At 38.5% G+C, this 12,743-nt stretch overlaps 1 protein-coding gene across 1 annotated transcript in view; it reads right to left on the bottom strand.

Annotated features, from left to right (window-relative positions):
* Positions 1-12,743, bottom strand: part of Cfap54 (cilia and flagella associated protein 54) — a 311,291-nt gene that overhangs the window by 56,669 nt on the left and 241,879 nt on the right. The window contains exons 62-65 of the mRNA XM_077799225.1: positions 12,520-12,693; positions 10,006-10,229; positions 4,915-5,085; positions 30-136 (exon numbers count right to left, since the gene is read on the bottom strand). Coding sequence (XP_077655351.1) covers positions 30-136; positions 4,915-5,085; positions 10,006-10,229; positions 12,520-12,693 — 676 coding nt within the window. The remainder of the gene's footprint in view (positions 1-29; positions 137-4,914; positions 5,086-10,005; positions 10,230-12,519; positions 12,694-12,743) is intronic.

Below are 12,743 nucleotides of genomic sequence, written 5' to 3' on the forward strand. Positions count from 1 at the left end.
AGAATTGAACATGATCTGGGTTTACTTGCCTGTTCAGTGGAATCCAGAAAGAGTCAACAAATATGTTGCCACAACTGGAAAGTTTAATATCTGAACTCTTCAAGAGCTTTGTGTTGTATGCACACAATAATAAAACCTGTAAGAAAAATAATATGATACAATGACATCAAAAGCAACATCAGGGGCTGGGGTTGTGGCTTAGCAATAGAGTCCCACCTAGCACATGTGAGGCGCTGGGTTCGATTGTCAGCACCACTTAAAAGTAAATAAATAAAATAAAGGTATTATGTACAACTACAGCTAAAAAAATATTTTTAAAAAGTAACATCAAAGTTATACTTTGCCTCAATAAATTCAGCATCAGCCCTCAAAGTAATGTCACATCACTTTAAAAAGTTTTTCTTTAGAAAAGCAAAAAGAGGATTTTTCCCCAAAATTTAGTTCAGAGAAATGATATGAACAAGAACTGTACACAGGTCATAGATGAAAAAGAATACTATTTGGAATAGTAAATTATTTTTGAAAAGTGACATTTCATACTGTAAGTTTAAATTTCAGCATTTGAAGGCCCGCTGTAGTAATACTACACCAGAACCTGGTGGATCTCCATTTGATTTCTTCTTACTCCTCAGTGTGGACCTATGATGTTCCCCTCCTCTCCTCTCCATTCATTCAACCCACTCACAACTTTCCAGGACCCACCTCTAAGATGAGACTTCTCTTAATTACTCGCATTCTAGTAATTTCTCTGTTGTTTGCATTCTGATAATTTTTAGAGTAAGGCCCATACAATATGGCATGGAGTCATAGAATTTGAGATTCACAGAACCATAGAGATGATCTGGCCAAATTCCCTCATTTTAGATATAATAAAGTTAAAGCCCAAGCCTGGATATCAAAACTGACTAATTAAGCACAATGTTATTTATCTCTGCTTCCTTGAAAAAACAAACTAAAATAAGAGTAAAGGGAATTTTTTTAAGCACCAAGGACAGAAAGAAGAAGAGAGGAGGCGAAACAGACAATGTTAGCAGCATTCTGATGGAAGAAAACACTTGGAAAACTCAGCAGAGAGGAAAAGCTGTGTCTTAAGTGACTTGAGGAATTGCCAACAGGAAGCATGACCTAAAACTGAAAAGGCTCCTGGACTGGAGGTGTAGGCACCTTAGAAGGCAGGAGTGGGTAGGACTGCAAACAGGAGCATTGGACAAATGCTTCCCCGCCCTTCTCAGAGCCCACAGAGCCAGGAGATCCCCCATCCCCTTGCCACCTCTCTCTTGGATGAAATTCTTCCATTTTGCTCTCTGCTGATATTAAGTCATGAGGATCTATGCTCAGGGACATTGGGGCAGGGGTTAGGTGCTGGAGTGAAAATATTGGAATTAATGTATTCCGAATGCACGATATCCCCTTACTCCATCACAGCCTCTTCCCAGAATGTAGGTAACAAAGCAGGTGTCCAAGAAAATTCTCTGTGGGGGAAATTGACCAGTTAAAGAGAAAAGACCCACAGATGCTGACATTTCTGCAAACTTAAGTGAAACTGCTGGCTCCATCTGCAGATATCCTCCAATGAGGCCCATAAATCAGGAAGCCTGACCCCAGACGCTCCTCAGTGCCTCACTTCAAACACCTACAGTCAGTCAAGAGTTCAGAGCAGGAAATGAAAGGCAGATGCCAAAACCAACAGAGGAAAGGAACTGGAAGGATCAGATACAACACAGAGAGCAGAAGAAAGCTTCAATGGAACCGTAATTAGTACCTGCAGGGAAAAGGACAGACCTGCGTCCATGAAGTAGGAACACATGCTATTAAAATAGAACCACTGGAAAACAAGTAAGCACTTTAAAAATTAAAAAATTAACATAACAACTAAATAATCAGTAAAATATTTGAAACATAAACTTGAACCTCATCTCCTCCAAAGTGAAACCTAAATTTGAAATCATAGATAATAGGGGAGAAAAGATTAGCAAACTAAATACTTGGTCCAATAGGTTCAATAGTCAAGAAGACACAGAGACATCAGAGGCAAGGAAATCGTCAAAGAAAAAAATCTCTATGAACTGAAGTACACTACTTTCCAGATTGAAAAGGGCATCCTAAAAATCCAGCAGAATGGATTGAAGACCTAAGTCAAAGCACACTGTGGAATCCCAATACACAGGGAATAGAAGAAAGAGCCGGGAACTTCCAGCATCACATATGAAGACCTAGGATCTCACTGCTGGGCACATTTCTAAAGGAAATAAAATCAGTATGTCAAAGAGATATCTACTCTCTAATACTTACCACAGCAATGTTCACAATAGCCGAGATATGGACACAACCAAGTGTCCATCAAACAGGTGAATGGGTAAAGAAATATATTCATAAGAGAATACAATTCAGCAATAAAAAAACAAAGAATAAAATTCTGTCATTGGTGATAATGTGGATGAACCTGGAGGACAATGTTAAGTGAAACAGGGGGGACAGAGAAAGACAAGGGCTTAATGATGTCATGGGCTTCACAGAGTGAAGATTCCAGAACATAGTACACTCTGTTCAAGTTCTCACTAGTATTATCATCTTGTGAGCCTCATGAGCTTCAACCAGTTATTCAACACCAAACACTACACTGAGGTCCTAAAACGATGAGTAGATGAATGCACAAATACACCCATATTTATATCATCCAATAAATTTCATTCAGTATTCTTCCCAAAATAGGATTTGGTGTCTGAGAAGATCTAGTTCCTCTAAGCCAACATTTTTCAATTTTTTTTCCTGAATTTTATGACAGCAACTATCTTCCATTATGAACAATTCATACATACTTTCTGTTAAGCAAGGGAAAATGTATCCAAACTAAGAGATGGGAACACAGAATATTCTGCATCTTTTCTTGTGGCTTGCAAAAATCACTGTTTAAACTAGAATTTGTTGGAACCTGGCTTCTCATCTATGTTTGACCCCAGTTTGTGCGCTCTTGCTAATTTTCAAACTTGATTATTGAGGGCAAACCTTGCTTATCTAATTATATGCAGATGTAGTCTTTACATTTGACTCTTCCACATTGTTTCTGAAAGCAGCATGCGGACGTCATAGCCCATCCTGCCCTTGCCTGAGATGTACATTGCCGTGGCACGCAACAAATTCATTCCCGGTCACTGCAGGTGAATTTGGGTTGGCATGAAATAACTACACCGAGACAGAGAAAATACCTTTTTCTTGGGATTCTTTAGAGACGGCCCCTCTGCTCCAGCTCCCACAAGGGAGGCAGAAAAAAAGAGAGGGAGGATGTCCTGAAGCCCCTTTTAATTGAGGGGAAGACACTGGAGAAAGTTCCACCCCAATGAGGGGGGTCAGGTTTCAGGAGGTTGAGTCATGATGTCTTATGATCAGCAGATTGACTGACATCTTGGAAGGCCACACCCATCTCAGGTGCTGAGAGGATCATCAGCAGAGGGAGTGAAAAGGACACAGACGTCACCAGCGCAAACAGAGAGGCAACCTCAGCCCGTCCACTCGCGTACTCATGCTCCCGTGGCTGGCGCACCACAGTCCGTGATGTTTTTCTGACCTTATGAAATGGACTTCATGCCCTATTTCTTATTCTTTTAAACTTGTTGCTTAGGTAAACATTCTGTTTCTCAACTAGGTAACCCTTCTTTTTCCTGGCTTTTTTGATAGCAAGTAAATAAATTCTGACTTACGATGAAATTTTATTTTTAAAACATAGATTATGAAGCAAAATATTCAGAATACAATATTTTTTACCTACCGTATGTGAGGCATTCTGATATGTTTTTCCTTGTGTTTCATTTTCTTTATGCTACTCATGAGCCAGTATATTGATTCCTTGAGCTATTAGTCTTTTTGGAACCACAATTTGGAAACTGCTTTAGTAAATTTATCTAAAAGATATTATAGATTCATTGTTCATTATTTTTAAAACATATATGGAATATCTGTCCAGGACAGGCCTCTGTGGGGTGGGAAGGACAGCACACACTGTTCTCCATATCCACTTCTGCATTCACAGGTTGAAAGTATTTAGGGAAAAAAAAATTGTATCCAAACTGAATTTCACAGATTTCATCTTTTCTTGTCATTATTCCCTAAACAACACAGTATAATAACTATTTTTATATCATTTACATTGTATTAGGTATTATAAGTAAACTAGAGGTGATCTAAAATACAGGGAAGAACATAAATAGGTTATATGCCAATGCAACAAAATTTCATGAGAGACTTGCGCATCTGTGGATTTTGATATCCTTAGAGAATCCTAGAACCAATCCCCAGAAGATACTGAGGGATAACTGAATTTTAAAAATTAGGAAATAACTTCAAATAAATCTGGGAAATGATACTTTAAAGTTTCTCTTTTCATCTGTATAAAAAGAAATATATAATTGGCTGAGAGTTAGTAGCAGGTTTCCAGCCTAAGGAAGCAGGATGAAGGGGCCAGTGTGAGAAGAGAGAGAGGCCCAGGAGGCCTTAGGATTTGACAGAGGTCATATGAGTCAGGAGCTGCAGGAGCTACCAGAGGCACAGCTAGAGGGGACAACACTGGTGCTCTGGGAAGTGCAATAGAAGACCAATACGGATGGAGAAAAGCAAATAAAAATGCTGAACAGGGGAAAAGTATATGGCAAACATCTTATGGGAAAAAGCCTGAGGCTCTTCTTAGAAAAAGTAGCAATCAAAGGAATTCTATAGTGGAAGGTTCCCCTGCAAAAGGCTATATTGACCAACTGTTCCATTTTTAAAAGCTTGACCCATTTTCAAGAATCTCCTAGAATCTTAACCACTATTCAATTGCCAATAGTTCAGGGACTGACACTTGCTGCTGTTTAAGTTGAAATGGTCTGGTTAAACTTTATATCTAAGCAGAAGACTTAGCTTTGTCATTATATTACATACCATAGGTTCTCCTTCCTTTGGAGGTCTTTCCAGGGGAGGAATGTACCACTGAAAGCAAAGTTCTTTGTTTACAGTTGGAACTACCATTTCTGATGACGTAACGTCCACAGAAGATGTACTGGAAAGAAGTTTTGAAGAAAAGATAGACTGCAGGGAACTGTCATGATATATCTAGGGAACAACAACGACAACAACAAAATTCATGTTAGTTTAACTGCTTATAGTGAATTCATTCAATATTTAAAGAAAATTAATTGATCGTATTGGAAAATTCTGAGAATTTTCTCATCTTGTTTTACAAAGGTAATCTTTAAACTATCTCTAGATCACTATAGATTCTGCTATAATAAAAATATGCTTTAAAACCCAGCAGACTTGACAAATTTCTTCCACTTAGTGAATTTTGAGAGGAATGATCTGGAGGGGAAAATACCCATGCCACCTTCTCAAGTTCATCACTGTTTCTAAGAAACATCTTCTATATTGTCTTTGGTTTATTCATTGGTGAATACACTGAGAGTGTGGCTATAATTTATTATCTATTTTCCAGTCACAGTGCCATATACAAAACAAGACACAATTTTTGCTCTGAAAGGTGAAAACTCATGGCCCTCATTCCCTCTTTCAATGAATGTAGCTGATTTATAAGTTCAAGTCTTTGGTGAATCTGGGCCCAAATTCTTTTATAGAAATTGGTCATTAAGTCAAGAGTCTTCAAGAAATCTCAGTGTGTAGAATGCAAATTCATAAATTATTTAATTGTCCAAGGCAGCTAAGAAAACAAAGCATGGTGGCTGTGTATCAACAAAAAGACAGGCTAGCCAGAGAGATAATAACAGTGCTAACAGTATCTTCAGTATAAAAAGGACCAACAATGGAGGGAAAACCATTTTCAAGATCGACTTCATGTCATTCCCAGGATCACAGCACAGTAGCTGAGAAGCAATGCCTCCGTTGCCCTATTTCTGACATCAAAGGTTTGAGGACTGAGTGGAACATGTCAGTGCCAGAAACAAATGCTTGGTGTTTCTATAAGGTTTTGTCCTTCCCATTATTTCTTAACCTATTCAGGATACAATGCAAGTCCTCAAAATAAAATAAAAAGAGAAAGACAGTGACCTTTCAAGTTGCCTACTGATAAAAGAAAAAAGATGTTTTGACTGCAAGGTAATATTAAGTGTGAAAACTTTTCAAAAATGTCTACAGGCTATCATAAAAGCTATGATACTTTAAAGCATAACCAACATTAAAAAATAAGCAAGATTGTGAGGGTTAAATAGACCCTCAAAGTTGCATAATTAAGACTAATGCCATGTCAGACAATTCACAAAAACAAAACAAAAGAAACAAACAAACAAAACAGGTAAATAATTCAAAAAAATAATTTCTCCCATTTTCCCATAACTGAGTAACTCTCAGAGATTCTGACAATGATTTGAGCAAATAATTCATATTTCATCACTAGCTAAGTATAAAAGAATAAGAACCAAATACCTTTACTTTGATATATGCAGTATCTTGTACCATGATGGGCTAATAACAGGAAATTGTAATAGAAGTCAATATCAAAACAGGTATATAGGTTTCCATTATCTTTAAAGTACTGTAATATCTTATATAATTAATGTGATTGATTATATAAGCCAATTGAAGACTTATACACTAAGTACTTTTTATATGCTTTCTCTGTTCTTTGAAAAGAATGAAAGGACGGACCTACCTAGTGAACCCTAGGTTGCCACAGTCCTATAAACTACGAACTGCTTTGCACTAGTCATATATTTGACCTTGTACAGACTGTTGCTGGCACACATAGCATTAGCATAAGTAGCTCAGTATCATGTACAGTTCTAAACAGGTCTTTTTAGTGGAATTTTCAATGAAATTGGCTTGGCTTTGTTTTCCCCTCACAAAGCTCCAATAGACATCACGACATGGAGATTCACACAACTGATGAGCACAACACATAGCAATGATTGTTTGGGAAAAGGCATCTACTTCTTGCAAGAAAAGCAGGTTGAAGTATCAAATTGTGGGAAGAGTTTGATTGAAATAGCCTCGTGAGTGATTAAAGCCTCAAAAATGTTATTATAAAAATCAGCCAAGCTTGGCATTCATATAAAAAAAAATCCAAAAAGGCTTTATGCTCGTTAGCTGTCTACCCTAGTGAAACAAACACATGATTAGGTACCTCGCACCTGTCAGGCAAGTGACAGTGATCTCTAGAGCTGATTATCCTGGGAGAGTGTTACACTAATTATATCAAAAAAGAGCAAACAGGGTGAACACTCTTTGATAACACTGTTGCCATTAGAAATGTCTCATGTATTTACAAGATATTCAAAGTCGTACCTTTGGAGCATCATCCTTGGGAACCGGGTAATAGTAAGTTGCCCTTAATGCTAAAATACCTTGCAGAGCTCCTTTCAGAGCACATATGAAGAAGTCACACATATTAGTTTCCAAAGTTTTCTTCAATAACCACAAGAACAGATCCATTAAAACTACTTTCATAGCCTTCCCTATTCTCTGTCCCCTACTTTAAAACAACAGAGGTGTCTGGGAAATATCGCAGCAATCCTCAAAGAGAACCTCAGTTCCCGGGGAAGGGGATGTGGGTTCAGAATGGGAATCTGGTGTTACATAGATGGAAACAATTTCATCCCACATCCACTGATTCCTTCCTTTTGGGTGGGGTGGGGGTAGAGACATCAACATTAGATTCCCAGCCTGTCTACTTCCTCACTCACTCCTCTCCCTAGGGGATATTTATTTGATTGGTAATTTAGGAAAAGTGAATCTTTACTGGGAGTGAACACTCTCTGTTCCTTCATACAACAGATTTTTGAGGGGCCTGTGTCCACACGAAATGGCCTATAATCACCCAATAATATATGACTGGATGGATAAATCTTCCTACTTTGGTATTCATTACTTGGAAGTAATGAATTCACCAGTAGTATATAAACTTCATCCTATAATGTCAACTTCATGACCATAAGGTAGGTATTTTTAAGTCTTGATCCATCTTATTCTTTTCTCTTATTTGTCAAATGATTTAGAATCTGGGCAAGAAGGTGGGTGCTGAGTATCAAGCATGGCACAAAAGTCTAGAATCCAGGAAGGACAGGAAAGTCCTTTGGAAAATCTTCCCATGTGATCCCAAGACATTGCTCTGGGGACAACTCCATAATCCCTTGGGAATCACTTCTTTAACTGAATTCTTAAAAATTCCTTAAAGAGTTTTACCACAACTTTCTTCAACTCACAACTTATTAACTAAATCATCTGACTCTCTTGAGTAGAAGGGCAGGAATGACCAAAAGAATGATTTTTAAAACTTTTTATTATTATCTACCCAAAACGTAAGGTTGCTATATTGTAGTAGAATAAAATGAACGAAGGCTCTCACTCTGGAATGAGCCAAATTTTTCAGATCACTGCTCCGGGACAGTTTGCATCAGAAACATAGACATGTCTGGTATAGGAAAGTCTATAATTGTAAACATAAAGAGTTAGGTGGGGGCTGGGGTTCTGGCTCAGTGGTATAGCACTTGCCTAACATGTATGAGGCACTGGGTTTGATTCTCAGCACCACATATAAATAAACAGATAAAATAAAGGTCCATGGACAACTAAAAGCATGTTTTTGGTTTTTTTTTTTTTTAAAGAGCTAGATGGTGAAAGTTGAAGTAGAAAGAGTTCGAAATAAAGAAGAATTTTTCTGGTTTTGAAAGTATTCTGCAAAAGTAAATCAATTTGTTCATTTTACAAATATGTAATAGAAATGTCATGTCCACTTGGGTTTTTCTGCTTGAATCTCAAACTGAGTCTACAAAGCAGAACTTTGTAGAACTTTGCTGGTCATCCTGCCTCCCTCAGAGCTACTGATGGTGTCGTCATGTTCCAGTGAGCAGAAGTTCTAATGGCAGAATAATTTCTGCCAGTCCATCTTATTTGCTTTCCATATCCAAAGGCTCATCAAATTGTTGTGGAGGTGGTTTCCAACTTTACTGAAACAATTGTCTTTTATAGCTATCTTTTCCTTTCCATTGTGATCACAAGCTTCATTTCTCTATCATCTCTTTCTTAGATGAGTCCTTTTCCTCTATTCTTTGCCTCCTATATACTAACATGTTTTAATTTTCACATTCTTTCTGACACTTTTTTCCTAAAAAAAAAAAAGCATCTCTGAAATAACTTAATTTTTTTTGGTCTAATTTTATGTCTTTCTCTTCTCCCATATCAAGACTATGTACAGGGACTATGTCTTCTCCATCCTTTGTTTATATCAACTACGATTTGCTCTGGTGTATTGTATTATGTTTGTTGAATACTAAATTTTAGGCACATATTCCTATTTTTAAACACAACCCTTTACTTTTTTAGCCTCTGATATTCCAGCAATTTTGATTGCTTATTCAAATATTCAAATCACTATTATTTAAGACCCTAGGTGTGTCAATTAAAAAAACTTCACTCATATTCCCCTTTTTATATCTTTTCAACAGGTTGGTTGTTTTTGTTTTGCTTTTGTGGTACTGGGGATTGAACCCAGGGTCTCATGCATACTAGTCAGGTGATCTACCACCGAGCTAATTTAATAACTTTCCAAAGGTAAAAAAATCTTCTTTTACCTTATTTAAAATTTCTACCTCTATTTTCTATTTGCATTCACAACTGTAAAAAGTACACACCCTGAATTTTTATTATATATTTAAAACAAAGGTACAGAAATGAAGTATAAATTAGAAACTTTGACTAGAGAGGGGTGATATTGAAATTTGTGTCACTTCTTGGCAAAATGGCTGCCTGAGAGATGTTTTGTGCAGGAATGTAGAAAAGTCTGAGAGAAATTCAAGGTTTATGAAAACAAGAAGACAGAACATTTGAAATGTGAACTGTCCTGAAAATCTAGCCTGTATGTTTCACCTACCTAAATAGTAAAAGAAAAATGAGCATTCCCTAAAACTCTGAGGGAAATGGAGATCTCTGTGCCAATACAGGGGTTCATGCACTTCCTTCAGACTTGTGAGGACGAATTCTAAGAAGTTTTAAATACCGTAGAGATTTAATGTTTTAACAACTTACCTTGGCTATTGTGTCATATAGGACTCTCTCTGCAAGATGTGGTTTTTCCAATCCTAGAAAAAGTTCTTTTGGGAATTCATCAATACAAGACGACGAATATAGCTGTAAGTGCTTTTTAAGAAAAAAATGCATTTCTTTTTCACGTAAAATCAGTTCGGAGTTGTAAAGGGATGTGAGAAGCGTATCATCTGGCAAGGAAATTCCAGATACTGGCTTTGCAGATGCTTAAGGAAGAAAAATACTTGAATTAGACTCCCGCTAGGTAACAGAATGTCTTGATGTTGCTGGTTTGTGTGCTAACCACTGCTCTGTATATCTCTGACAGTCAGGGACCATCAAGGTGACAAAAAGGCAGATAGATGCCTTCCCAAGGCCCTAACTCTTAGTCTATTACCCATTGAAAGTATTATATGGGTTTCCCCTACCCTACCCATTCTCCCAAGCAATCTATTGACCACAGAGACAAGGTGCCTCATAAAAGCCAGGGTGCCTTTGCCACAATGTCTCCAAGAATAGATTAGATGTGAGAATGAAACTGTTGGGAGCCCCCCAAAAGGACAGAGGTCAAGCAACCTCCTGGGCCCTTTACCTGCTATTGATTGAAAGTGCCCTATAGGATTTCATTCGCCCACACACTTTGCTCCCTCAGCAGCTGCAACAGCCTCAAACCAGTATGTTTGCACAAGAAAAAGAACATCTTCTGACACTGCACCCATAACCAGTGGAGAAACTCCCAGGATATGGCCCACCCTGCAACCCCACACAAGAATGAAAGCTTGCCCCATTTCTTATGTCCAGGGACCAGCCTGGTAGTGCTGTTCCCTTTCTCCTCCAGGTGAACCCCCACCCCAGTTAAAGCCTGGGCCGCTTGTTCCACTCACTTGGCTTGGTTTCATTTCTATTATCACCAAATCAGAAACTCTCCTCTCAGGCATCATCCCCACGCCAGCGAGGCACTGCCAATCATCTTCCTGATTTTAGAGCTAATCCACTAATGGAGTTACTTTTTTTGTCAAAGGCAGGAAAGAAAATTTCAGAGGCACATGGGATATCACTTCCAGTGTTGAGTAATAATAATAGTACCATGTATTCTGTCTACCTGTCTTTTGGGGGATTCCCCCCAAACAGACCCCAAAGCAAGATTTTAGGTTCAGGTGATTTATTTGAAAAGTGATCTCAAGGAGCATAAGTGGAGGAATGGGCAAACTGGGTCAGGGGGAACCATGAGCTAATAAAGGTGAGTAAATGAATGGGCTACAGCTATGGGCAACGAGGATTCGATCCTCCTGAGACCTCTTGAAAAACCAAGGAGATTTAGTCCCAGTAAGAGACAGAAGCCCAACTGTTTGTCTAGCCATTCCCGACCTCATTAGTTGAAAGTTATCCTAGGTATGTGGACTGCCTGACACCTCCAAGCTGTCCTGGAGTTTCCAAGAAAACCCAGTGCAGAAGCAGTGAGGGTGTTTGACATGGGACATGTCCACAGGTGAATCAGAGGCTAGCTAGGTTGCTGCAGGGCAGGGTGTCACCAGAGCTGGCTGTACTGCCTGGTGTCCACCTCCTTCCTCTCTGTACTTCCACTGCTCTAGGCCCCATCATGATGAAATTTTTAGCCCTGACACCTTTCTGAGCACTTGCTTATCCCACTGCTAACTCCTGATACCTGAGTCGGTCACTCTGTAATTCAGCCTATTTTCCCTGCTGACTTCCCCACTGCTGGACCTTAGAGTGGGTCAAACTGTCTTTTCTGTTTGTGCTCAGCAACACTGTGTCACTGACGCCATAGGCACAGATAATCCATGATAATGTACATTCTTACAAAACCACAAGAGGGACTGATAGGAAGCAGACTTTACCAGTCTTTCTAGATATTCTGTAAACAGTCATTTAAAAAAGAAAACTCAACAAGAACAGCAACGCTCCACAGGGTTAAATAGCCCATCTTAAGCTATGCATTTCTTCTCTTTTTCATACTGGATACTGGAATACTGGTTTCTCTAAAGGCAAACTTTTATCCTATTTATTTCATAAGTTGTCACATTGTGATCACTGTTTCCAAACCATCTTGAGCCATGGACCAACCACTCTAGCATTCTTGGAAAGCATCAGGATGTTTCTATATCATAGTGAAATAAAATATATAAAATTTCTAAGGAAACCAATTACATTGAAATACTTTCTACCGAAAGGCCCATGAATTCCAGATTAAGTACCCCTGAAATTTTTATCTTCTGACAAGAGATTACTCGTGCCAGGTAGCCAGGCATGGTGATACATGCTTATAATCTCAGCTACTCAGGAGGGGAGGCTGAGGTGGGAGGATCTCAAGTTCAATGCAGTCCTGACAGGAAGGAAGGAAGGAAGGAAGGAAGGAAGGAAGGAAGGAAGGAAGGGAGGGAGGGAGGGAGGGAGGAAGGGAGGAAGGGAGGAGGAATTTCATAGTTCTAAATAACAAATAGGACCTAAATAGGAACCAGAAAGGAATATGTTCTTTTTTAACACATTGAAACCTACCTAGCAATTTGTTCATGTTATTGATTCTTTGTAGATGTATATAGTAGCGCAGGAGAAGGACCCATGTAATTTCTACTTTGGTCTGAATCTTTGTTCTAGCATCTGTGTTGTCAGAGATGTCATTATTTTGGTGCAAAACTGCACAGCAATTCTGGAAGGCAACTTCATAGTTATCTGAAAGTAAAAAAAAATTTTTAAAATAATACAATGTTATACTTTTCTTG

The sequence above is a fragment of the Urocitellus parryii genome, chromosome 5 (assembly GCF_045843805.1).
Source record: "Urocitellus parryii isolate mUroPar1 chromosome 5, mUroPar1.hap1, whole genome shotgun sequence".
Taxonomy (NCBI): Eukaryota; Metazoa; Chordata; class Mammalia; order Rodentia; family Sciuridae; genus Urocitellus; species Urocitellus parryii.